Raw genomic sequence first — 27,339 nt, forward strand, 5'->3', positions numbered from 1 at the left:
CACAAAGTAGATGTCCTAACCGACTTACCAAACTATAGTTTATTAACAAGAAATTTGTGGAGTGGTTGAAAAACAAGTTTTAATGACTCCAACCTAAGTGTATGTAAACCTCCGACTTCAACTGTATACAGTATCAGTCAAAAGTTTGGACACACCTAATCATTCAAGGGTTTTTCCTTATTTTTACTATTTTCTACATTGTAGAATAATAGTGAAGACATCAACACAATGAAATAACACATATGGAATCATGTATTAACCACAAAAGTGTTAAACAGATCTAAATATATTTTATATTTGAGATTCTTCAAAGTAGGCACCCTTTGCGTTGATGACAGCTTTGCACACTCTTGGCATTCTCTCACCTGAAATGCTTTTCCAACAGTCTTGAAGGAGTTCCCACATACATATATTTAGATCTGTTTAATTGGGATCGGTGTACCGCTAGCATTCCACTACGACAACATCCGGTGAAATTGCAGAGCGCAAAATTTAAAATACAAAAATCGTAATATTAAACATTCATGAAAATACAAGTGTCTTACATCGTTTAAAAGCTTAACTTCTTGTTAATCCAACCGCGTTATCAGATTTCAAAAAGGCTTTACGGCGAAAGCCTACCATGCGATTATCTGAGGACAGCCCCCGCACACACCAGCATTAAAAACCTTTTCCAAACCAGCAGAGGCTTCACAAAAATAAAAATAGCGCTAAAATAAATCACTTACCTTTGAAGATCTTCCTCTGTTTGCAATCCCAAGGGTCCCAGCTACACAACAAATGGTCATTTTGTTCGATAAAGTCCTTCTTTATATCCCAAAAAAGTCAGTTTAGTTGGCGCGTTTGATTCAGTAATCCACCCATTCCACTTGTTCAACATGCAGACAAAGGAATCCCAAGGGTTACTGGTAAACTTCGTCCAAAAAAGTCAAACAACGTTCCTAATCAATCCCTAATATGTAAATAAACAATACATTTTAAGACGGAATGTAGTATGCTCTATACCGGAGATAAATAACAAAGTGCACGCCCTCATTCATGCGCGCATCAAGACTAGAGTCCTAACAAGGGACACCTTAGAAAAACGACAAATACTTGCTCATTTTTCAACAAACAAGCCTGAAACCCTTTCTAAAGACTGTTGACATCTAGTGGAAGCCATAGAAACTGCAATCTGGGAGGAATTCCTTCGAATATCCCATAGACTAGCATCCAGAGTGTTTTCTATCCAATTCTACCAAGTATATGCATATCTTAGCTTCTGGGCCTGAGTAACAGGCAGTTTACTTTGGGCACGTCAGTCATCCGAACTTCTGAATACTGCCCCCTAGCCCAAAGAGGTTAACACTTTTGTGGTTACTACATGATTCCATATGTGATATTTTATAGTTGTGATGTCTTCACTACTATTCTACAATGTAGAAAATAGTAAAAAATCAAGAAAAACCCTTGAATGAGTAGGTGTTTCCAAACTTTTGAACGGTACTGTGTATTTTATATATATATATATATATATATATATAAATACAAAATTAATGTATTTTTGGGGGGGTTGTTTCTCTGTAATACTACTAGCCACCTAGCAATTTTATGAAGTTTGCTTTTGCTAGCCCGGATAGGTTCCCAGTCTCCCAACCTCATAACTAGCTACCAAGAAGCTATTTAAGGCTATCAATCAAGTTAGAGGGCTCCCGAGTGGCGTAGCGGTCTAAGGCACTGCATCTCAGTGCTAGAGGTGTCACTACAGACCCTGGTTAAAATCTAGGCTGTATCACATCTGGCTGTGATTTGGAGTCCCATAGGGTGGCGCACAATCGGCCCAGGTTGGGCTGGGTTAGGCTGTCATTGTAAATAAGAATTTGTTCTTAACTGATTTGCCTAGTTAAATAAAAATAGAGTAGCTAGCTTGTCTATCGTAGCTGGCAAGGTTGGTATACCTTAGAAAAGCAAGCAACAACTAAATGTACTGAATAAGACAGTCTATTACCCAGAAATGCAGAGGAGCATATTTAGTTTCTTAAAAAAAATAAACACCAGTCAGGAGGATACAGACTGTTCCAGAAGTATGCTTAGTTATGCTGAAAAATACACTTTTTTAAACATTGAATTAACACTAGTGTAAAGTACTTAAATAGTTTTTTGGGGTATCTGTACTTTACTATTTATATTTTTGACTACTTTTAATTCACTACATGCCTAAAGAAAATGTTCTACTTTTTACTCCATACATTTTCTCTGACATCCAAAAGTACTCATTACAAATCACCAATAATCAAGAGAACATCCCTGGTTATCCCTACTGCCTCTGATTGGGCGGACTCACGAAACACAAATGCTTCGTTTGTAAATTATGTCCGAGTGTTTGAGTGTGCCCCTGGCTATCAGTAAAAAAAAAAAAAATTGAACTAGGGAATTTTAAACAATTTATACTTTTACTTTTGATACTTAAGTATATTTTAGCAATTGCATTGATTTTTGATACTTAAGTATATTTAAAACCAAATACTTTTAGACTTTTACTTAAGTAGTATTTTACTGGGTGACTTTTACTTTTACTTGAGTTGTTTCTATTTAGGTATCTTTAATTTTACTCAAGTATGACAGTTGGGTACTTTTTCGTCCACTGAGAATTAAACATAATGATTATGGATCTAGATTGCAGGAAAAAGCTGTTTCAGGTGTTTTAAAAATGCCCAATGATCTTACTTCCGGACCACCCCCCCAGACCACACCCCTGACCTCATCCTCATATGTACCCCTTACATCCAGGTATGGGGGGGGGGTTATCCTATAACTCCTAATTGATCAGCCCCAGCGTTTGGCAGCCACGGTGGTCCTCTAATGAGGAGGGTAACAGATCTGTGAAATCAGAGCTTCAGTTTGATATTCCCTGGGGTTTACACTGGTTAAATATAACCCAGATCGGTCAGCTAAGCAAAAAATGGTTGGCCTCTGAGGCTGTGGTAGCTGGATACTTGTGTAGTGGGACAGGGTTGGCCAGTATGCAGTCAGTGCGGAAAGCAGGTCAACACCACTGACTGCACTGCTGTGACCTGACATAGGGCTGTGTTCAGGATTACCTAAAACTGAACTTCAAGAATTACATCAACAGCAATTAAAGCACCCCTGGGTGTTTTTGTTTTCTTTTTTTGAGTGTCTGTATTCATATCAAATCAAATCAAATTTTATTTGTCACATGCACCAAATACAACATTGCATCTATAGCGAAATGCTTACTTAAAAGCCCTTAACCAACAATGCAGTTTTAAGAAAATAAGAGTTAAGAAAATATTTACTAAATAAAGTTACAAAAATAATTGTAAAAAGTCACACAATAAAATAACAATAATGAGGCTATATACAAGGGGTACCGGTACCGAGTCAATGTGCAGGGGTACAGATTAGTCGAGGTAATTTGTACATATAGGTAGGGGTAGAGTGACTATGCAAAGATGATAAACAGCGACTGGCGCAGTGGTCTAAGGCACTATATCTCAGCGCTAGAGGCGTCACTACAGACCCTGCTTTGATTCCAGGCTGTATCACAACCGGCCATGATTGAGAGTCCCATAGGGCGGTGCACAATTGGCCCAGCGTTGTATGGGTTAGGGTTTGGCTGTCATTGTAAATAAGAATTAGTTCTTAACTGACTTGGCTAGTTAAATAAAGGATAAATAAAATAGCAGCAGTGTAAAAACAAAGGGGCGGGGTCCCTAATCTGGCCTAGGTTGTTTAATTTGTTGCAGTGTTCAATTAGTTTTTCTTTAACCCCTAACAGTAGTTCTAGGACATATTAAAAGACAAAGTACATTTTGTGAAGGCTGTGAGTGTGAAATAATAAATAAATAAAATTGTCTGGGACAATGTAGACGAGGTTGGCTTTCATTCAACTGGAGCATATATACAGTACCTATTGATAGTCAATGGCCTGGAGAGAGGGGGAGGTAAACAAGATGGCGGCAACCTAATAGCAGCTGCATCAATAATAGTAAACCTCCTATTTATGCCGACAGAGACAAATAAAACACTATATAACGAACAGGACATCTGTCGATAGAGTCTGGATGTTAAGGTGAGACCCGTTACCACAAAATGCTGACATTTTGCAAGCATAACTACCATCCACTTTAATCTGTATTTAGCCGTTAGCTCCTGCCGGGTAGCTAGGTAGAAAGGATATAACGTCGTTACTGTACTTCTTACTTGCTAGTAACTTTATCCGATTTTGAACATAGCATAACTACATAGCTAGCTAACGAAACACCCATTGCATACAGTTAGACGAGTTATCTGGTTTGCTAGAATGAAATTGTAAATTCGTGCGAGTGTTCGGGAAGATTGGAGTTACGGTTTGACACCTCGATGAAATTAGTTTTATATAGGATATTCGGGGTTTTCTCTTGTCGATAGCTATTGAACCCAAACATGCCGTGACTATGAAGATGGTATATTCTGAATCGGGATGGATGAGAACAATTCACATCTTTGAAATCCAAAGTCATACTATTATTTTTTAATCTTCCACAAAGCGTGCCATGACTGATAATGATATATTCTGAATCGGGAGGATGGTCAAAAATCCACAGGTTTTTGGCCTCCTGAGTGGCGCAGCGGTCTAAGGCATTGCATCTCAGTGCAAGAGGTGTCACTACAGTCCCTGGTTTGAATCCAGGCTGTATCACATCCGGCTGTGATTGGGAGTCCCATAGGGCTGCGCACAATTGGCCCAGCGTCGTCCTGGGTAGGATGTCATTGTAAGTAAGAATTTGTTCTTAACCGACTTTCCTAGTTGTTTTATTTATTTATTTATTCGGGGGAGGATTGAAAGCCTGAAGATAAAATAAAACTGACCATTGTCCCCCGACTCATAGGGGGACACCTATTGAAATAGTCTAACAAGAGAATAGAGGTGTGGATTGTTCTCAATCCATCCCTGATTCAGAATATATCATTCATGGTTGGTTCAAAATCTATTGACGAGAGACCCGAATATCCAGTATAAAACACATTTTACCTCTCCTAAGGTTGAGGTGTCAAAAGCGTGTTAGCCGGTTAACTACCTATAGTGAGTTGAAGGTAGCAAGCTAGCTACTGAAATAATCGGCAAAATGCATGAGGCTAACTCCGCTTGGTTGCATGCTTCTTCTTTTTTTTTAAATGTGCGACAGGCATTCACTGACTGAGTCGTGCAACAGAATCGGCTGTCATTCTCGATTAGTCCTTGTTTGCTTGCGTTCTGAAATATTGATCTTATGGTTTTAGTATTTTGACACCAGACCAGAAGTATCCTGAAATGCATAGCCAGCCTTGTGGACCTGTAGCTGTCACTCATTTCCTACAAAATGAACATTTAAAATGTTAGTAGGCAAATATCCCTTGATTGCTGAAAGATTTGTCTGTTGATTAGCTACATTTTTGACCCACAGGTTCTCTGGAGCAGTATCCTGAGTTGCCAACTGGGAAAGACTAGTGGACTCCATAGAAGCGCTGACAATAAATCTAGGACCCAGAGCATAAAGATACTAAAGACTGAAATAACTAATTTAGGTGTGATTGAGTATTTATTGCATCTGCACTTAGATCAAGGCAAACCAATGGTGACCATGGATCGCTACAAGGTTCTATGGCCGTCATGCTTCACTTGACTTTGAAACAGGACTGGTTACCTCTCCCTCTGCATGTCGCCATCTCATATCAGATCACAGATGGAGGTGACATGGAGCTAAGCAGCGGAATGTAAACTCAGCCAGATGTCCCATTCTCTGCTCAGTAGCACCTTTCCCACAGCCTGAACTCTCCACAAATCTTTTCACCCTGGACCTTGGCATCGCTGGGTCTGAGTTAACTATCCCACACCACTCTGGAAACCTTTACAGCTAGCCTACATATTGTTCCCACGAACTGAAACTAACCTCTATGTTTACAGACCTACTCTATTACAATGTAAATGGTTTCTCTCAATGCCCATGCCAGGCTACAGCTGCAATGTCACTTAGTGTTTTCTAATTGAACTGTATCCCTGAGCCACCAGGATACACAGCCAAAGGCTTGAGGTCACAGTCCACTATATTGGACTGTCTGGAGCACGCTACAGTAACTAAGTTGATTTAACCATGAGTGTCGGGGAGCTGCAGCACCTGGACTATCTGACTGAGAATGAGCTGATGGGCATGGACACCTTCATCCACCGCATCGACTCCACAGAGGTGATATACCAACCGCGCAGGAAGAGGGCCAAGCTAATTGGGAAGTACCTGATGGGAGACCTGTTAGGGGAGGGCTCCTACGGTAAGGTGAAGGAGATGCTGGACTCTGACACGCTGTGTCGCAGGGCCGTCAAGATCCTCAAGAAGAAGAAGCTCAGAAGGATCCCCAATGGAGAGGCCAACGTGAAGAAGTAAGTAGTGGGGTTTTGGGAGGGCGGGAGGGAGGGACGGACGGACGGTGGAAGGGAAAGAGGGACGGCGGGAGGGAGGGGGGACGGAGGATGTGGTGGGTTGCTCTTGTGTCTCTGTGATTTTTCACTCTTGTCTTCATTTGTCTCTTTCTTGCTCCCTCTCTCCTTCCCTCTGATTTGCACTCTTGGTCATGCATCGTCAAGCACAATTGATTAACGACTAATGTCACTGCTATTGGATGATTGTCTGGGTGTAACGCTTTAGATTGTCTCTGATTTATCTTAAGTGGCGTGCATAGCCTACTACTGTATTCACGCCTACAGTGTAGGTTTTCCCCAGGGTGTCCCCCTCCGGTTTTCCCCCCCAGGGTGTCCCCCTCCGGTTTTCCCCCCCAGGGTGTCCCCCTCCGGTTTTCCCCCCCAGGGTGTCCCCCTCCGGTTTTCCCCCCCAGGGTGTCCCCCTCCGGTTTTCCCCCAGGGTGTCCCCCTCCGGTTTTCCCCCAGGGTGTCCCCCTCCGGTTTTCCCCCAGGGTGTCCCCCTCCGGTTTTCCCCCCCAGGGTGTCCCCCCTCCGGTTTTCCCTACAAATGACTGACTATCGTCCCCCATGTTAAAAGTTAACAACACTTTGGATCTTTGTTTGCATCCCCCTCTTCCAATACATTCCTCTTCCAATACATCCCCTTCCTTCCGCTCCTCCATACATGGCTGCCCCATAGTTGAAGATTTAAAGGCCTGCATCAGTGCAACCCTTCTTCCCATGATGAAAACACAGTAATGTTCTCCATTACTGGTCCCTCGTCTCGTGTTTGTTTTGTTGAGCCGAACTCACACGTTGCTCATTCATATTGGGCTTTCATTTTTAGTGATCCATGTGTTTAAATATATGGCTTTGGTGTAGGCTTACCCCTCAGCCCTCCACTGGTTTTATTCCCAGCATCATTGTGACCCAGAGCCACATACATAAACTAGAGGTCGACCGATTATGATTTTTCAACGCCGATACCGATTATTGGAGGACCCCAAAAAATCGCTGCCGATTTATTTTCTTCTTTTTATAATGACAATTACAACAATACTGAATGAACACTTATTTTAACTTAATATAATACATAAATAAAATCAATTTAGCCTCAAATAAATAATGAAACGCGTTCAATTTGGTTTAAATAATGCAAAACAAGCTGTTGGAGAAGAAAGTAAAAGTGCAATATGTGCCATGTAAGAAAGCTAATGTTTAAGTGCCTTGCTCAGAACATGGGAACATATGAAAGCTAGTGGTTCCTTTTAACATGAGTCTTCAATATTCCCAGGTAAGAAGTTTTAGGTTGTAGTTATTATAGGACTATTTCTCTCTATACGATTTGTATTTCATATACCTTTGACTATTGGATGTTCTTATAGGCACTTTAGTATTACCAGTGTAACAGTATAGCTTCCGTCCCTCTCCTCGCTCCTACCTGGGCTCAAACCAGGAACACATCGACAACAGCCACCCTCGAAGCAGCGTTACCCATGCAGAGGAAGGGGGAAAAACTACTCCAAGTCTCAGAGCGAGTGACGTTTGAAACGCTATTAGCGTGCACCCGGCGAACTAGCTAGCCATTTCACATCGGTTACACCAGCCTAATCTTGGGAGTTGATAGGCTTGAAGGGGTGGGTATAATTTGTGGAAAGTTCCAACAGGAATCTGTTCCAAAAAACGTAAAGTAAAAGGTTGCCAACCAACAACGCATACAAAGTAGCAATGCATACAAACCTAGCTAACTAGCTGCCGAATAGGCATCAACTCACCACGTAGCTTATTCTTAATGTTTGTCCATAGGCAAACAGACATTTTTCGGAATAAACTTGATGAGTGAAAAACGCAATGAAATAGACCACTCCCTACCCGGTATCTTATTCTGCCGCTATACAACTTTGTATGCGTTGTTTTTTGGAAACCTTGTTATTTACGAAGTTTTTGGAATAGATTCCTGTTGGAACGTTCCACAAATTATACCCACCCAGGTTGAAGTCATAAACAGCGCAATGCTTGAAGCACAGCGAAGGGCTGTTTGAATGAATGCTTACGAGCCTGCTGCTGCCTACCACCGCTCAGTCAGACTGCTCTATCAAATCATAGACTTAATTATAATATAATAAACACATAGAAATACCAGCCTTGGGTCATTAAAACCTCTTCAGCATCTGATCCCGTTAGCGGGATCAAAATCCAGCGAAAAATCATATCGCCAATTAGCATAAAAAAAAATATCATAATTTTTTACAAAAAAAAAATAATATTTTTTATTTTTTTTTATAGATACACCTCTCCTGAATCGACCCACGTCGTCCGATTTCAAAAAGGTTTTACAGGAAAAGCAAATCATTAGATTATATTAGATGAGTCCATCGTAAAAAGCAGCTTCATAGCCATTTTCCGACCAACCACTTGCATCACATATAATCAATAAACAGCTAAATGCAGCACTAACCTTTTACAAACTTCATCAGATGGCACCCCTAGGACATCATGTTATACAATGCATGCATTCTTTTGTTCAATAAAGGTCATATTTATATATAAAAACAGCATTTTACATCTCTGTCTGACGTTGACTACCTAATTTCCCCTCAAAAGCGTCCCGGTAAACAATGCTACATTTCAATAAATTGCTATACTATAACGATTTTTTAAATGTATATTGTCAATCTAACATTTATAGATGAATATCTCTTGAGAACACCCGTCATACCAGATTTTAAATTAACTTTACTGGGTAATCACACTTTGCGATAAAAGGAGATGCGATACTCAGAAAATGAGCTAATATACAGAGCTCGGCGCCATCTTGGACGCAACAGCATGAACCATCTCATCTTCTATAATATTGTCAATAATCGCCTACCTTTAGTTGTCTTCATCAGAAAGCATCCCAGGTCCACAACAGATGTATTTTCGGTCAAAAAGTCCATACTTCACGTTCCATTAGCCTGATGTTGGTAGCGCGTCCTATGGCTCTCTCCAAGCGCAGCTCTGAAGTTCATAATAAAAGCAATCCTCGCGCATGTAGGTTCGTTCAAACATGTCAAACGTTGTATAAAATAAATCTTCAGGGCCTCTAACACCAAGAGAGCCAATAAGATTCGAGGGGATGATGTCATGGCCTTTAAAACCGTTTCCAAAGGTGGGGGCAGACATGGCCGCCGGCGTCATAATGGTGATGGCCCATCCCCTGTGACCAATTTCAAACTCGTGTCATTCACTGAGTTTTGACTCTATAAGGCTCAAACCACTGTGAAAGGACTGGCGACATCTAGTGGAAGCAATAGGAAGTGCTCACTGAACCATGGTTAACGGTGTGATTAATAAGGAAAGATGAGAAGTCAAGTCCACAATTCAGAATTCCACTTCTTGTTTCAATCGGTCTCGGGGTTTTGACTGCCATTTGAGTTCTGTTATACTCACAGACACCATTCAAACAGTTTTAGAAACTTTAGAGTGTTTTCTATCCATATATAATAAGTATATGCATGCCCTATCTTCTGAGTTTGATTAGTAGGCCGTTGAAAATGGGAACGATTTTTTTTCAAAATGCGCTGTGGCGCCCCCTATCCTAGGGTATCCTCAAGATATCCTCAAGATATCCTCAAGACCATATTAATATGGTCGAATCTGGAAACGATCATCTCGAAAACAAAAGTTTTTTTTCTTTCAGTGACATACGGAACCGTTCCGTATTTTATCTAACGGGTGACTAAGTCTAAATATTCCTGTTAGGCATTGATGTTTATGGTTAGGTACATTGGTGCAACGACAGTACTTTTTTCGCAAATGCGCTTGTTAAATCAACACCTGTTTGTCGAAGTAGACTGTGACTCAATGAAAATTAACAGGTACCGCATCGATCATATGCAATGCAGGACACGTTAGATAAACTAGTAATATCATCAACCATGTGTAGTTAACTAGTGATTATGTTAAGATTGATTGTTTTTTATAAGTCTAATGCTAGCTAGCAACTTACCTTTGCTTCTTGCTGCCCTCGCGTTACAGGTAGTCAGCCTGTTAATCCTTGTGGAGTGCAATGTAAGGCAGGTGGTTAGAGCGTTGGACTGGTAACCGAAGGTTGCAAAAACTAATCCCCCCTGAACAAGGCAGTTAACCCCCGTTTCTAGGCCGTCATTGTTAATCTGACTTGCCTAGTTAAATAAAGGTGTCAAAAAAATAACGATTACCGATTGTTATGAAAACTTGAAATCGGCCCTAATTAATCGGCCATTCCGATTAATCGGTCGACCTCTAACTTAAACATCCTCTCTAATGGAGACTGAAGTTGTATGCCCATTGTTTATTTCCTTGATTGTTCTCTTCTCTCTCAATTCAAATGGCTTTATTGGCATGGGAAACATTGTCAAAGCAAGTGAAATAGATAATAAACATTACTCTCACAAGTTCCAAAGGAGTAGACATTTCATTTTCTCTCTCTCTCCTCAGTCTCTTTCTATAAATAGTTTTCCTCTCCATCCTCCCTTTCACAGGGACCGCCAAGGTTTTAATCACACAATGGAGTTTATTTAATATTCTCCTGTGATGTGCAAGCTAACTGTCAAATGATTTCCCACTGAGGGAAAGTGTTTTAGAGAGATGGATGAACAACTTAGTTTAGGTTGCTTTACTGTGACTCGCAGGGTCTCAGTACATATTTGAGGCTTTTTGTAGAAAACCTTTGCTGTAACAGTGCATGTTTTTATTGGTTTGGGTTGCAAGTTCTGGTTTGATTCAATTGGACACTTTTGAATGTGATTACACTGACTTGATTATGTTAAAATGTTGTCTAGGCTACCCACTGCCAGTGTTATGGAGAATGCAATGCTCTGTCTTGCATCATACTCACACCCTCTTTATCTAAACAAAGCTTGGCCTAATACTAAGCCACCTCCTGTGAGTCAGGGTGAGAGTTGTTGTGTAGCCTACATGCTGGAGTTTCTCACACTGTTTTGGTGGAAACAGACTAGTACGTCTGTAATATGTTTGTGCATGTCTGTGTAGGTGGGCCCTATCCTATGGGTTTGAGCCTGTGCGAGAGCCATCCCTAGCCTTATAAGGCTCTGGATGCCACAACAGTACCACCCTTAGCCCCTCTCCTGTCTCTCTATACTCACAGCAGCCATCGCTTAGCATTCCTGTCTGCCAAACACTTCCTTCTTACACTGCCCGGGGTTACCACGGGGATAGGTACACTCACACTATGACCACTCCTGTTGCTTGGGCAACGCCTCTGGAATGCTGAGCCCTGGTTTGGAATGCCACACACACACACACACACACACATCCCTCTGAACTAGAACTCCTGAGCGGGGGAGGTGTGTTCATTGAGTGATTTCATTGGACGACTAGCATGTAAAATTCAACAAGTTTGTCATCATAATGAATTAACCGAGAAGGTAATCCACCGGCAGCTGTAGAATGTAGCCGAAGCCATGTCGAAGCTATTTGTGTAGTCAGTCGATAAATGGTAAACAAGTTTTGTAAAGGTGCAGGTTTCCATCCTCCTGGTCCATCCCACAGAGGGATATTGTATCCACTGCAGATACTCTCTCTATGCAGCAGACACAATGCTTTTAGACAGCAAAAAGCTGACGCTCTGATTTCTGTATTTTCCTAAAAAAACAGCAGTGCTGCTCACTCTTGTTGAATGTGGAATGTTTTTACCCTTGAATGGGATAGATGATGCTGCAAAGGTTTATCAATTGCCTTTTTAGTACTAGGAAGTGAAGTGACCACAATTCTCATACACATAGGCTTATATTTACAGCACCGATGGTAAAGCGAAACAATAACTCATTTTGATTGGTCGTGCTGCTCTTTACTAGTATGACTATAGTCAGTTTTCTTTTCCCTGACTGTTAAATGTCCTCCATGACATGTGTGCAATACATTGTCTTTTGCAATAGTGTTAGTCCATTTTGATGTGTGTGGCAGTGTGCATGTGGGATGTCTCTCTGACTCTGTCAGTTGTGATGCAGTAGTAGTGTGTAAAGCAGAGGACTGGGCCAGCCTGTGACTGCAGGCTAAGATGACATAAATGGGCACCATACAGAGTGAGCTACAGTACAGTGTATAGATTGACAGTTCAGACTAGAGAAAGAGGGCGTGTGCGTTCGTGTCCTACAGTGGGGCGCGGGGGTCCCCCCTCATTATTATTTTAATGGAACTCAGTCCGGCTTTAAACTTACTCTTGAAAGTTGTAATAGTAGAATGCACAAAGTGCAATATAGAAATTGGGTAGTGTCATGTCCATCATTACAGACCTCAGAGATATTTCTAGTCAGAAAGGTGCAGATCAACTAGCCCATGTTAGCTCGCATTTTAATTATTTAGGGTTTTTAGCCCATAGATATAGTTGTAATTTTAGTCACTCAAATATCCCATGAATACACATTAGACATGGCAATATGTATAGAATTGCAAGAAATTAGCTTTAAAAATGCAACATTTTCTTTGTGTAGAATGGCAGGAAATAAGCTTTAAACCTGCTAAATTCTCTCCACCAACTACAGGGGTGTGAACAGTGAGTCTTGAACAGTGTGTCTTGAACAGTGAGTCTTGAACAGTGTGTCTTGAACAGTGTGTCTTGAACAGTGTGTCTTGAACAGTGTGTCTTGAACAGTGTGTCTTGAACAGTGTGTCTTGAACAGTGTGTCTTGAACAGTGTGTCTTGAACAGTGTGTCTTGAACAGTGTGTCTTGAACAGTGTGTCTTGAACAGTGTGTCTTGAACAGTGTGTCTTGAACAGTGCTTGTGCCCAGAGATGTGGTGTACAGGGGGTGTTCCCCAATGCTGGAAGGGGGGCCCCAAGTGGGAAAGTTAGTGAATCCTTGCCCTACATGGCACTTCAATACACCGTGGGCATCCCCATGCTGTGCAGTGAAACGCTGGCTTAATTCACTTATTACAAGATGTAAGATTACCCTAAGAGGAGAAAATGTACTCATGAAAATTCCCTTTCAAATGTAGCCGACATTTCCTTCCTTCCCATTTGAATGGCATGGTTAATTTAAACACCTAGAGGATTCATTTTAAAAACCAGGCCACTATGGGGATGTTCTCTGTGATCTAGACTAAAACGTATACACACTGCTGAATGTGAGCGCTCGCCCTTCATGCAGTGGCTGTATTCATTAGTGGCAGGCAGGCAACTCTGTAGCAGCTCTCAGATGAATGTGGAGTCTCCTGGGGGTTTGTCGTGGTGGTGCTGGGGGGTTACTCTAAACTCCCTTTCCAAGGTCAGTTCACAGATCTGTGTCTATACTGAGCTTGTTGCTATAGCTACCCTAATGCGTCATTCCTGTTTCCTTTCTCATTTATTTTTCAGATTTGTGATATTTAGGCAAAGACTGTAAAGTCACACTCTGTTCATCTTACAATGTGATTTTAATTAGTTTTATTTCACCAATGTTTTCGTTGTGATGGATGGTTGAATTTGTAACTTGTTTGTGTTTCAGGGAGATCCAGCTGCTCCGGAGACTTCAGAACAAAAATGTGATCCATTTGGTGGACGTGTTGTACAATGAAGAGAAGCAGAAAATATATTCTTTCTTCCTGTGTGTGAATTTTTAAGCACCATTAGTGTGTGTGTGGAATGTTTGTAAATTGATGAGGGTGGAAAGATTTCCTTATGAATTGTCTACTGCCCTACTTCCTCTCCGTTGAAGTGAACTCTGACACTGTGCAGGCTCTCCTAGCTGTGTGTGTGCCCCTCTAGCCTGCAGCAATGGAGAGAATCTTGATGCAGACATAACTAAGCAGCTGATACTGTCATGCCCAGGCATTGCCTCTCTGTCTGCACATGCTCTTACTCTTCCTTTCTCTGTCTGCAAACGGTCTTGCTCCTCCTCTGTCTGCACACACTCTTGCTCTTGCTCCCTCTTTCTCCCTATCTTACATTTACATGTTAGTCTTTTAACAGATGCTCTTATCCAGAGTGATTTACTTAGTGCATTCATCTTAAGGTGACTAGGTGAGACAACCACATCAGTCACTCTTCTGTTTCATCCCACTTCTCTTCCCATATCATATCTACCTAGAGGTTTTCTTGCTAAGTTGATATCACATTGATTATTTGCCAAACGATTATACAGCTGCGGCCAAATATATTGGCACCCTTGCACTTTTCTTAAAAGGATACTTCGGGATTTTGGCAATTAATGATATACTTCCCAAGAGTCTCTTTAGTGTAATGACTGAAAGGCTGGGGACTTCCAGTCATTTCTCTAATGCTAGTTAAAATTTGAGCTAACGCTAGATAGCTACTTCTTTCAAACTGCATGAGACATAAAAATGGTATCCAAGAGTTTTTCTGCCTCTGGGGAAGTAAATAAAAAGCTTCAATGCCGCAATCCAGAAGTATGCCGTATAATAATTTGGTCACCACACCTTGTTAATGGATTTTCAACATGGCAGAACCACCTTTTTCTAAACTTTGATTGGCACCCCAGAGATAGTACTTGGTTGCACAGTTTTTTTGCTAACATATAACTGCCAACAAATGCTTCTTGTAGCTGTCAATGAGTTTGCTGTGTACCTTTTCTTCTGGCTCTTCTACTTTTCAGCAGCAGATTGCTCTGCTCTAGTTCTTCAACGTTTGAGAGTGCCCTGCCTGCTGTTTTCAGATCTCGACAGGTTATGGCTAGGATTGAGATCTGGACTTTGACTGGTCACTCCAGAAAAGTGCAAAGGTCCCAACTGCTAATATTTTTGTCCTTAACTGTTTCTTGTTTTTGCCTTTTCATACATAACTCGAATTGCTACTTGCTTAAAGCCTTGGAGAAACCCACCTAAACAAATAAAACGAGACATATTTAGTTGATTTCCCACTCTGAGCCAGTAACTTTAAATGCATTATGTACAAGGAAAATGTATTTCCTTTTCTGTTGTATTTTAATGGCTGTTTTAATATGGCAGTTTGTTTGTTTAGTGTGTAAATGTTTCTCATTGGTCTGTTTTGAGTATTCCCTTGACTCCCTGTCTCACGTATATGGTGATGGAGTATTGCGTATGTGGGATGCAAGAAATGCTGGACAGCGTCCCGGAGAAAAGGTTTCCAGTATTTCAAGCTCACGGGTAAGTTTCTCGCCAGCTGCCTCTCGCTCTCCCTCCTCTCGCCGCCCCCCCTCATGCCGCCAACCTCTCGCAGTCCTCCCTCGCTCCTCTCGCCGCCCTCCCTCGCCCCTCTACCTCCCTCCTCTCGCCCCTCGCTCTGTCCTCTCCATTCTCTCGCCCCTTCCTTGCTGTCGCTCTAACCTCTCGCTCGCTCTCGCTCTAACCTCTCGCTCGCTCTCGCTCTAACCTCTCGCTACATAACGAATAAGAACAGATGCACGAATAGAGGACCGTCGAAGGAGGTGAAAGCAGATCCGGGCACGGGAGATAGCGATAGGATTGGAAAGAATGGTAGCGGGCAGATAGCGAATACGGGCATGTAGGGCGAGATAGCGAAATATGGGGTAGCAGAACAAATACCGATATGACTATCCGGGCAAATAGCGAAAAACGCGCATCTCTGGCGCCGAAGGCTCCGCTAAACTCCGTAACCGAGTCTAATCTCGCACGCTCTAACCTCTCGCACGCTCTAACCTCTCGCTCGCTCTAACCTCTCGCACGCCTCGCTCTAACCTCTCGCACGCTCTCGCTCTGTCCTTTCGCACGCTCTGTCCTTTCGCACGCTCTCGCGCTCGCACGCTCTGTCCTTTCGCACGCTCTCGCGCTCGCACGCTCTGTCCTTTCGCACGCTCTCGCGCTCGCACGCTCTGTCCTTTCGCACGCTCTCGCGCTCGCACGCTCTGTCCTTTCGCACGCTCTCGCGCTCGCACGCTCTGTCCTTTCGCACGCTCTCGCGCTGCACGCTCTGTCCTTTCGCACGCTCTCGCTCGCACGCTCTGTCCTTTCGCACGCTCTCGCTCGCACGCTCTGTCCTTTCGCGACGCTCTCGCTCGCACGCTCTGTCCTCTCGCACGCTCTCGCGCTCGCACGCTCTGTCCTCTCGCACGCTCTCGCGCTCGCACGCTCTGTCCTCTCGCACGCTCTCGCTCTGTTCTCGCGCTCGCTCTCTCGACCGCTCTTTGTCCTCGCGCTCGCTCTCTCGACGCTCTCGCTCTTTGTCCTCGCGCTCGCTCTCTCGACGCTCTCGCTCTTTGTCTCGCGCCGTCTCTCGCGCTCTCGCTCTTTGTCCTCGCGCTCTTTGTCCTCGCGCTCGCTCTCTCGACGCTCTCTCGACGCTCTCGCCTCTCGGTCTCGCTCTTCGACGCTCTCGCTCTCGAGCGCTCTCTCGCGCTCTCCGGCGCTCTCTCGGCGCTCTCGCTCTCTCGGCGCTCTCTCGACGTCTGCTCTCTCGGGCTCTCTCGACGCTCTCGCTCTCTGGCGCTCTCTCGCTCGCTCTCTCGCGCCTCTCTCTCGACGCTCTCGCTCTCGCGCTCTCGCGCTCTCGCTCTCTCGGCGCTCTCTCGACGCTCTCGCTCTCTGGACGCTCTCTCGACGCTCTGTCCTCTCGACGCTCTGTCCTCTCGACGCTCTGTCCTCTCGACGCTCTGTCCTCTCGCACGCTCTGTCCTCTCGCACGCTCTCACGCTCGCACGCTCTGTCTTCTCGCACGCTCTCGCTCTGTTCTCTCGACCGCTCTCGACCGCTCTCTCTCTTTGTCCTCGCGCTCGCTCTCTCGACGCTCTCGCTCTTTGTCCTCGCGCTCGCTCTCTCGACGCTCTCGCTCTTTGTCCTCGCGCTCGCTCTCTCGACGCTCTCGCTCTTTGTCCTCGCGCTCGCTCTCTCGACGCTCTCGCTCTTTGTCCTCGCGCTCGCTCTCTCGACGCTCTCGCTCTTTGTCCTCGCGCTCGCTCTCTCGACGCTCTGCTCTCTCGACGCTCTCGCTCTCTCGGCGCTCTCGGCTCTCGCTCGCTCGCGCTCTCGCTCTCGACGCCTCTTCGCCAGCTCTCCTCTCTCGACGCTCTCTAGGGCATATGGGCACAATACGGGCAATAACTAAAGAGTATCGCGATCACGAATAAAGCGATAATATGTCGCGCGCCGGCAACACGTAACAGGCGATAAAGACCATAGTCGCAATACCAAACCATAAAAAAACGTGAAATACAACTAATAAATATGCGAGCAAAATGATATTCGATATATGAATTGTTCGTTGAACATAATAAATGAATGTTTGGTACAAAGCGACCTAAGCCAACAAAGACAACGCATATGGGCGGCGCGTGTGTGGAAAGAACCTGGGCGATGCGATGAACTAGGAGCAGACCAGGATATGAGTGAATATGTATATGTCGGCGATACACCAATAACAGATGCGAATAAAGATGGGCAGGCAATAACAATAGCAGGTAATTATAACAAAAGTGGTAACGGAATAGAAATACCGGACAATAACTAATACGAAGCCAGATAACGCATCTTAACACGATCGGATCGACTCTTCGGTCTCGCTCTCTCGCTCTCGGACTCTCGGCGCTCTCCACGCTCTCGCTCTCTCGCTGCTCTCTCGCTCTCGCTCTTCTTCGCTCTCGCGCTCTCCGCTCTTTTCCCGCTCGCTCTCTCGCGCTCTCGCTCTTTTTCCTCACGCTCGCTCTCTCGACGTCTCGCTTCTTTTGTCCTCGCCCTCGAGCTCTCTCGACGCTCTCGCTCATTCTTCGAGCATGTGGGTGTCACGCTCGGTCGAACCGATAGCAACCGAGTATGTCGTCCGGAATATGTGAGCCAGATGTGTGCGAAACATGAACAATATGCTTGAGCCGGATATCCACGCCAACAACGAAATATGTCGCGCGATACCCGAAGCAATAATAAAATAGCTTAATGTAATAACTGCGAGCCAATAATAAACCAGAATGTGGGCAAAAGCTTAGAGTAATAACGGGGCTGTAAATAGCGAGGCAATGCCAATAAGTTACGAATAACACCAGCAGGTGATGTGGGCAGCTATGGGTGAGATATGTGGGCGAGTGCGATGCAGGTGTGGTGACTAAACTCTCTTCGGCGATCGGCAGCTCAACGCTGGCTCTCGCGACCTCTCTCAGGCTCTCGCAATAGCTCTCTCTCGCGCGCTCTCGCTCTCTCGCGCTCTCGGTCCGCTCTCGCTCTCGCGTCCGCTCTCGCCGCTCTCGGCGCTCTCTCCCGCCGCTCTCGCTGCTCTCGCGCTCTCGGGCTCTGTCGCTCCCGTGTCTCCTCAGCTCTTAGCGCTCGCTCTCTCGTCCAGCTCCGCCTCTGCTGCTTGTCTCGCTCGGGTCTCTCCCCGCGCTCTCTCCCGCTCTGGCGATATAGGCGCTCCACGCTCCGCCTCGCTCTCTCCGGCTCTCGTCTCTGGCTCTCCCACGCTCTATGATATGTGCGACATCGGAATAAAATGTTGGGTGACAGGTGATAAACAGCAGATTGTGACAATACCATAGCGAATAGAATATGTGCGATATGGGCGAATAAGCGGAATAATAATAGCCTTGAATAACCGGGTGATAATGTGAACAACCAATAAAAGAACAGGTATGTGGGACCAGCACCCGACAGTATATATGTGGGACCAATATCCAGGCCAATCTGCCTAGGCAGAGCAATATGTCAAATGCCGAACCATATAAACAAATATCGCGTGAAATAAACAAATAATACGAATATCGCGATATGGCTCTGGATGATATGCCGGGCGGCTCTTAAACAAATAACGCTGAAACAAATATAACCAGATATATGGGCGCTCTCTCCGCGGCTCTCTCGGCGCTCTCGCTCTGACGCTCGGCCTCTCGACGCTCTCGCTCTCTCGACGCTCTCTCACGCTCTCGCTCTCTCGACGCTCTCTCACGCTCTCGCTCTCTCCACGCTCTCGCTCTCTCGACGCTCTCGCTCTCTCTCACGCTCTCTCCACGCTCTCGCTCTCTCCACGCTCTCTCCACGCTCTCGCTCTCTCGACGCTCTCGCTCTCTCGACGCTCTCGACGCTCTGGCGCTTCTCGCTCTATCGACGTCTGCTCTGCCGCGCTCGGCTGCTCTCCGCGCTTCTGACGCTCCTCGGCTCTCGACGCTCTCTCGACGCTCTCGCTCTCTCCACGCCTCGCTCTCTCCACGCTCTCTCACGCCTCGCTCTCTCCACGCTCTCGCTCTCTCCACGCTCTCGCTCTCTCCACGCTCTCGCTCTCGACGCTCTCTCCACGTCTCGCTCTCGCCTCTCCACGCTCGCTCTCCGACGCTCTCTCACGCTCGCTCTCTCGACGCTCTCTCCACGCCGCTCTCTCGCTCTCGCTCTCTCGCGCTCTGCTCTCTCGCTCACGCTCTCTCGACGCTCTCGCTCTCTCGACGCTCTCGCTCTCTCGACGCTCTCGCTCTCTCGACGCTCTCGCTCTCTCGACGCTCTCGCTCGCTCTCTCGACGCTCTCTCGACGCTCTCGCTGCTCTCGACGCTCTCTCGACGCTCGCTCTCTCGACTCTCGCTTCCTCGACGCTCGCCGCGTCTCGACGCTCGTTTCGAACGCTCTCGCCGCTCACGCTCTCCGCGCCTCGCCTCCACGCTCTCGCCTCTACGCCGCCTCGTCTCTCGGGACGCTCTCGCTCTCTCGACGCTCTCGCCGCTCTACGCTTCGCTCGACGCTTCTCGGCTGTCTACGCTGCTCGACGCTCTCTCGACGCTCTCGCTCTCTCGACGCTCTCGCTCTCTCGACGCTCTCGCTCTCTCGACGCTCTCTCTCTCGACGCTCTCTCTCTCGACGCTCTCGACGCTCTATCCTCTCGCCCTATCCTCTCGCCCTCGCTCTATCCTCTCGCCCTCCTTCGCCCCTTCTATCCTCTCGCCCTATCCTCTGCTTTCGCTCTATCCTCTCGCCCTATCCTCTCGCATCGCTCTATCCTCGCCCTATCTCGCCCTCGCTCTATCCTCTCGCCCTATCCTCTCGCCCTCGCTCTATCCTCTCGCCCTATCCTCTCGCCCTCGCTCTATCCTCTCGCCCTATCCTCTCGCCTCGCTCTATCCTTCGCTATCCTCTACGCTCGCTTATCCTCTCGCCTATCCTCTCGCCGCTTATCTTCGCCCTATCCTCTGCGCCCTCGCTCTATCTCTTCGCCGCCCTATCCTCTCGCCTTCGCCTCCTCTCGCCTATCTCTCGCTCTATCCTCTCGCCTATCTCTCGCCCTATCCTCTGCTCTATCCTCTCGCTCTCGCTCTATCCTCTTGCTTGCTCTCTCGCCCTCTATCTCGCTCTCGCCCTCTATCCTCGCCTCGCTCTATCCTCTCGCCCTATCCCTCGCTCTCGCTCTATCCTCTCGCCCTATCCTCTCGCCTCGCTCTATCTCTCTCGCCCTATCCTCTGCGCCTGGCTCTATCCTTCTCGCCCTATCTCTTCGCCTCGCTCTATCCTCTCGCCCTATCCTTCGCTTCTCGCTCTATCCTCTCGCCCTATCCTTCCCGCCTCGCTCTATCCTCTCGCCTATCCTCTCGCTTCGCTCTATCTCTCCTCGCCCTATCCTCTCGCCCTCGCTCTATCCTCTCGCCCTATCCTCTCGCCCTATCCTCTCGCTCTATCCTCTCGCTCTATCCTCTCGCTCTATCCTCTCGCTCTCGCTCTATCCTCTTGCTTGCTCTCTCGCCCTCTATCCTCGCTCTCGCCCTCTATCCTCGCTCTCGCCCTCTATCCTCGCTCTCTATCCCGCCTGCTCTATCCTGCGCTGCTCTCGCCCTCTATCCTCGCTCTCGCCCTCTATCCTCGCCCTCTATCCTCGCCCTCGCCCTCTATCCTCGCCTCGCCCTCTATCCTTGCCCTCGCTCTATCCTCTCGCTGGGCTTCGCCTCTATCTCGCTCTCGCCCTCTATCCTCGCTCTCGCCCTCTATCCTCGCCCTCGCTCTATCCTCTCGCTTGCGCTCGCCTCTCTCGCTCTCGCCCTCTATCCTCGCTCTCGCCCTCTATCCTCGGCCCTCTATCCTCGCTCTCGCCCTCTATCTCGCTCTCGGCCTCTATCCTCGCTTCTCGCCATCCTCGCTCCCCGTCTCGCCTGCCTCTATCTCGCTCTGCTCTATCCTCGCTCTGCGCCCTCTATCTCCGGCCTCTATCCTCGCCTCTATCCTCGCCCTCTATCCTCGCCCTCTATCCGCTCTAGCCCTCTATCCTCGCTCTCGCCCTCTATCCGCTCTATCCTCTCGCTTGGGCTCTCGCCCTCTATCCTCGCTCTATCCTCGCCTAGCCCTCTATCTCGCTCTCGCCTCTATCTCGCCTCGCTCTGTCCTCTCGCACGCGCCTCGCTCTATCTCTCGCTATCGCCCTCTATCTCGCTCGCCCTCTATCCTCGCTCTCGCCTCTATCCTCGCTCTGCTGCCTCTCTCGCTCTCGTCCCTCTATCTCGCTCTGCCCTCTTCGCTCGCCTCGCTCTCGCCTCTACCTCGCTCTCGCCCTCTATCCTCGCTCTGCGCCCTCTATCCTCGCTCTCGCCTCTATCCTCGCTCTAGCCCTCTATCTCGCCCTCTATCCTGCCCTCTTTCTCGCCCCTGTCTCGCCCTCTATCCTCGCCTCTGTCCTCGCTCTCGCCCTCTTCTCCTCGCCTCTATCCTCGCTCTCGCCTCTATCCTCGCTCTCGCCCTCTATCCTCGCTCTGTCTATCTCGCGCCTCTATCCTCGCCCTCGCCCTCTATCCTCGCCCTCTATCCTCGCCCTCTATCCTCGCCCTCTGCTCTCGCCCTCTATCCTCGCCCTCTATCCTCGCTCTATCCTCGCTCTCGCCCTCTATCCTCGCTCTCGCCCTCTATCCTCGCCCTCGCTCTATCCTCTCGCTTGGGCTCTCGCCCTCTATCCTCGCTCTCGCCCTCTATTCTCGCCCTCTATCCTCGCTCTCGCCCTCTATTCTCGCCCTCTATCCTCGCTCTCGCCCCCTCTCCTCGCTCTCGCCCTCTGCTCTCGCCCTCTGCTCTCGCCCTCTGCTCTCGCCCTCTGCTCTCGCCCTCTGCTCTCGCCCTCTGCTCTCGCCTCTGCTCTCGCCTCTATCCTCGCCCTCTGCTCTCGCCCTCTATCTCGCTCTCGCCCTCTATCCTCGCTCTCGCCCTCTATCCTCGCCCTCTGCTCTCGCCCTCTATCCTCGCCCTCTGCTCTCGCCCTCTATCCTCGCCCTCTGCTCTCGCCCTCTATCCTCGCTCTATCCTCGCTCTCGCCCTCTATCCTCGCTCTCGCCCTCTATCCTCGCCCTCGCTCTATCCTCTCGCTTGGGCTCTCGCCCTCTATCCTCGCTCTCGCCCTCTATTCTCGCCCTCTATCCTCGCCGCCCTCTCTCCTCGCTCTCGCCCCTCTCCTCGCTCTCGCCTCTCTCGCTCTCGCCCTCTATCTCGCTCTCAGCCCTCTATCCTCGCTCTCGCCCTCTATCTCGCTCTCGCCCTCTATCCTCGCTCTCGCCTCTGCTCTCGCCCTCTGCTCTCGCCCTCTGCTCTCGCCCTCTGCTCTCGCCCTCTATCCTCGCCCTCTATCTCGCTCTATCTCGCTCTCGCCCTCTATCCTCGCTCTCGCCTCTATCTCGCCCTCGCTCTATCCTCTCGCTTGGGCTCTCGCCCTCTATCCTCGCTCTCGCCCTCTATTCTCGCCCTCTAACCTCGCTCTCGCCCCCTCTCCTCGCTCTCGCCCTCTGCTCTCGCCCTCTGCTCTCGCCCTCTATCCTCGCCCTCTGCTCTCGCCCTCTATCCTCGCCCTCTGCTCTCGCCCTCTGCTCTCGCCCTCTGCTCTCGCCCTCTATCCTCGCCCTCTGCTCTCGCCCTCTATCCTCGCTCTATCCTCGCTCTCGCCCTCTATCCTCGCTCTCGGCCTCTATCCTCGCCCTCGCTCTATCCTCTCGCTTGGGCTCTCGCCCTCTATCCTCGCTCTCGCCCTCTATTCTCGCCCTCTATCCTCGCTCTCGCCCTCTCCTCGCTCTCGCCCCCTCTCCTCGCTCTCGCCCCCTCTCCTCGCTCTCGCCCCTCTCCTCGCTCTCGCCCTCTATCTCGCTCTCGCCCTCTATCTCGCTCTCGCCCTCTATCCTCGCTCGCCTCTATCTCGCTCGCCCTCTATCCTCGCTTCGCCCTCTATCCTCGCCCCTCTACCTCGCCCTCTATCCTCGGCCTCTATCCTCGCCCTCTATCCTCGCTCTCGCCCTCGCTCTCGCCCTCTATCCTCTATCCTCGCCCTCTATCCTCGCTCTCGCCCTCTACCTCGCCCTCTACTCTCGCCCTCTACTCTCGCCCTCTACTCTCGCCCTCTACCCTCGCCCTCTACCCTCGCTCTCGCCCTCTACCCTCGCTCTCGCCCTCTATCCTCGCTCTCGCCCTCTATCCTCGCTCTCGCCCTCTATCCTCGCCCTCTATCCTCGCTCTCGCCCTCTATCCTCGCCCTCTATTCTCGCTCTCGCCCTCTATTCTCGCTCTCGCCCTCTATTCTCGCTCTCGCCCTCTATTCTCGCCCTCGCCCTCTATCTCGCCCTCTATCCTCGCCTCTATCCTCGCCCTCTATCCTCGCCTCTATCCTCTCGCCCTCTATCCTCGCTCTCGCCCTCTATCCTCGCTCTCGGCCTCTATCCTCTCGCCCTCTATCCTCGCCTCTATCCTCGCCTTCGCCCTCTATCTCGCTCTGCCCTCTATCTCGCCTCTATCCTCGCTCTCGCCCTCTATCCTCGCTCTCGCCCTCTATCTCTCGCCCTCTATCCTCGCTCTCGCTCTCTATCCTCGCCCTCTATCCTCTCGCCCTCTATCCTCGCTCTCGCTCTCTATCCTCTCGCCCTCTATCCTCGCTCTCGCCCTCTATCCTCTGGCCTCTTCCGCTCTCTATCCTCTGCCTCTATCTCGCTCTAGCTCTCTATCCTCTCGCCCTCTATCCTCGCTCTCGCTCTCTATCCTCTCGCCCTCTATCCTCGCTCTCGCTCTCTATCCTCTCGCCCTCTGCTCTCGCTCTCTATCCTCGCCCTCTATCCTCGCTCTCGCCCTCTATCCTCGCTCTCGCCCTCTATCCTCGCTCTCGCCCTCTATCCTCGCTCTCTATCTTGCCGCTCTTGTTCTATCCCCTCGCCCGCTCTCGCCCCTTCTATCCCCTCGCCCGCTCTCGCCTCGCTCTATGCTCTCGGGTACTCCTCGCTCTCGGGAACTCGCTCGCCCTCGCTCTATCCTCTCGCTCGCTCTTTCCACTGCTATTATTAGTGTGTGCTTCTGTGCAGACTAAGATTAGGGCCAGTATCCAGCAGGACTGCAAAGCTCTCCATTGCAGGAATACCTGGTCAATAGACAAATCCCTGGTGCAGATGGGGAGGTTACACTGATTTATAGCCACACATTTGAATAAAACACATTAGATTGCTTGGATTGATACGTCATGTATGGCTGAATTCACACTCTTCTTGTAAATCACTGATGTTGAGGGATTTATGCAAAATAGAAACGTATGCACAGATCTCAAGATAGGATTCACCATAGAGCTAATGTCGTGTGGCTCGCTCGCCATCTCTGTCTCTATCTCTCTCTCTCTCTCTCAGGTACTTTTTACAGCTGTTAGATGGTCTTGAATATTTGCACAGCCAGGGAATCGTTCACAAAGACATTAAACCAGGGAATCTGCTGCTGACCACCGACGGCATGCTCAAGATCTCAGACCTGGGCGTGGCAGAGGTGAGAAGTCAAATATAATTTACCTGTATTACCTATTATTAGGGACATACAGGAAACTGCCAAAATAAAGGAAACACTAGTAAATGAGGGTTCTGGTGGCTCTGTTCTGGTATGGGGGTCTGTTTTCCTGACATGGTTAAGGTCCACTCAACCCCTTAGAGGGCAAGGTAAACACCAATAAATACACAGCCATTCTGAGTGATCACCTTCAGCCCTATGGTGATTAATTTCTATCCTGATGAGTGGTTTCTTCCAGGATGACAATGGCCCCACAGGGCACAAGTGGTCACTGAATGGTTTGATGAGCATGTAAACCATATGTCATGGCCGTCTCAGTCACCAGATCTAAACACTTATAGGAGATTCTGGAGCGGCGCCTGAGACGGCGTTTTCCACCACCATCAACAAATTATGGAATTTCTCGTGGAATAATGGCGTTGCATCCCTCCAATAGAGTTCCAGACACTTGTAGAATCTATGCCAAGGCACATTGAAGCTGTTCTGGATCATGGTGGCCCAACGCCCTATTGACACTTTTTATTTTGGCAGTTACCTGTACATGTTCTTAACTAAAGTGTGCAGACAACATTCTTCACTCTCTGATTGATCATGCTGATTGTGAGCTTTTTCTTTCTCCCTACCTCGCTCTTATATTTATATATATTCTTCCCCCTCTCCACCAGGCTCTGCACCCGTTTGCGAAGGATGACACGTGTCGTACAAGTCAGGGCTCGCCAGCGTTTCAGCCCCCCGAGATCGCCAACGGCCTGGACACGTTTTCAGGGTTCAAAGTGGACATCTGGTCCGCAGGCGTCACACTGTGCGTAATGGCTATTGCACTGTCCACGCCCCCTCTCTAACCATGACCCACCACGCCCCCTCTCTAACCATGACCCACCACGCCCCCTCTCTAACCGTGACCCACCGGCCCCCCCCTCTCTGACCGTGACCCACCGGCCCCCCCCCTCTCTGACCGTGACCCACCGGCCCCCCCCCTCTCTGACCGTGACCCACCGGCCCCCCCCCTCTCTGACCGTGACCCACCGGCCCCCTCTCTGACCGTGACCCACCGGCCCCCCCCCTCTCTGACCGTGACCCACCGGCCCTAAAGACTTTGTGTTGATCTGAAAGGATGACAACCATTCTGTTGATCTTCTTTTAACATCCTTTGTGTTCTTACTCATGGAAACCTGAACATTGCAGGGAGTCTTCGAATGGCTTTTTCTATTTTAATTATAATTAGTTATACATAGCTTGTGGTCCATATCAGATAACATGAAGTCTCAAACTCATGGTGTATAATATCGTGCCTGTTTTCTCTTTTCCCTGCCGTAGATACAACATTACAACGAGTCTATATCCGTTCGAAGGGGACAACATCTATAAGCTATTTGAGAACATTGGGAAGGGAGACTACAGTGTTCCTGAGGAGTGTGGCCCCTCCCTGTCAGACCTATTGCAAGGTGAGGGTGACCATGATGACTGACTTAGCTGTTCATTCAGCTCATCACTTTACACTGCACTCCGTCAAAGTGGATCACTCCGGTCATGGAGAGCTTTCTTCCAGGTCAACTTCAACGACCCAATGCAGTTCCTCATGGTCTAGATGGAAGATCGTCTGAATGTTACTGCTGGGCTGGAGGGGAAAAAAACAACACACTGCTATTTATCCATCCTTCTGCGTTAGTCGGGGGAATCACTGGACTAGACTGAGAGATGCCCTGTGGCGTTGTCTGAGCTTGTCCAGTAGATGGCACCATGACGTTGACTCATAATCGGAGGCCTGTAATCTATGCAGAATGCATTAGTGGAAGAATAGGGTGTTCTCAGGGCAGGCCTGGTTACAGCTAGATAGGCTAACTAAAACGTGAACATGACGCTTTTCTTGATCTAATTCTCCTAACCTGCTGCAAAGAGTTAGTTCTGCTAGTCTAAACCGCGTGCCTGCCCTGAGAACAGTGTGTTCAGAATAACACGATACTCCATAATCTGCGCGCTATTGAAATTCCTCTGCACACTTTCCCATTGATATAGGAACAGCAGTGGACTATTGCTTGTATGTTGTGTGTGTGTGTGACGTATAGTTGTGTGTCTGGTGATGCAGCCCAGGTCTGAGAGCTACCCTGCAATTACCGTCTCTAAAATAAGCTCCCTGCCTGGCACAAAAGGTGTCCTTCAGCACACCCATGAATACCATCAGCACGCATGGCGTACTTCAAATGTACAATGTATTAACATAGTCATGCTCTAAGCGCTGCATCACTGATGACGCAAAAGTATATACATTTTTTTTTGTTACCCCTTT

The 27,339-nt window shown here is 48.2% G+C and overlaps 1 protein-coding gene across 2 annotated transcripts in view; it reads left to right on the plus strand.

Annotated features, from left to right (window-relative positions):
• The first annotated feature begins 3,928 nt into the window (after positions 1 to 3,928).
• LOC106569546 (serine/threonine-protein kinase STK11) overlaps positions 3,929 to 27,339 on the plus strand; it is a 76,236-nt gene continuing 52,825 nt past the window's right edge. For both annotated transcript variants that reach the window (XM_014141006.2, XM_045694355.1), the window contains exons 1-7: positions 3,929 to 4,072; positions 5,427 to 6,397; positions 13,888 to 13,971; positions 15,416 to 15,505; positions 24,902 to 25,034; positions 25,718 to 25,854; positions 26,370 to 26,497. In XM_014141006.2, the coding sequence (XP_013996481.2) occupies positions 6,114 to 6,397; positions 13,888 to 13,971; positions 15,416 to 15,505; positions 24,902 to 25,034; positions 25,718 to 25,854; positions 26,370 to 26,497 (856 nt within the window). In that variant the 5' untranslated portion in view covers positions 3,929 to 4,072; positions 5,427 to 6,113. The remainder of the gene's footprint in view (positions 4,073 to 5,426; positions 6,398 to 13,887; positions 13,972 to 15,415; positions 15,506 to 24,901; positions 25,035 to 25,717; positions 25,855 to 26,369; positions 26,498 to 27,339) is intronic.

Source organism: Salmo salar, chromosome ssa14 (assembly GCF_905237065.1).
Source record: "Salmo salar chromosome ssa14, Ssal_v3.1, whole genome shotgun sequence".
NCBI classification, from domain to species: domain Eukaryota; kingdom Metazoa; phylum Chordata; class Actinopteri; order Salmoniformes; family Salmonidae; genus Salmo; species Salmo salar.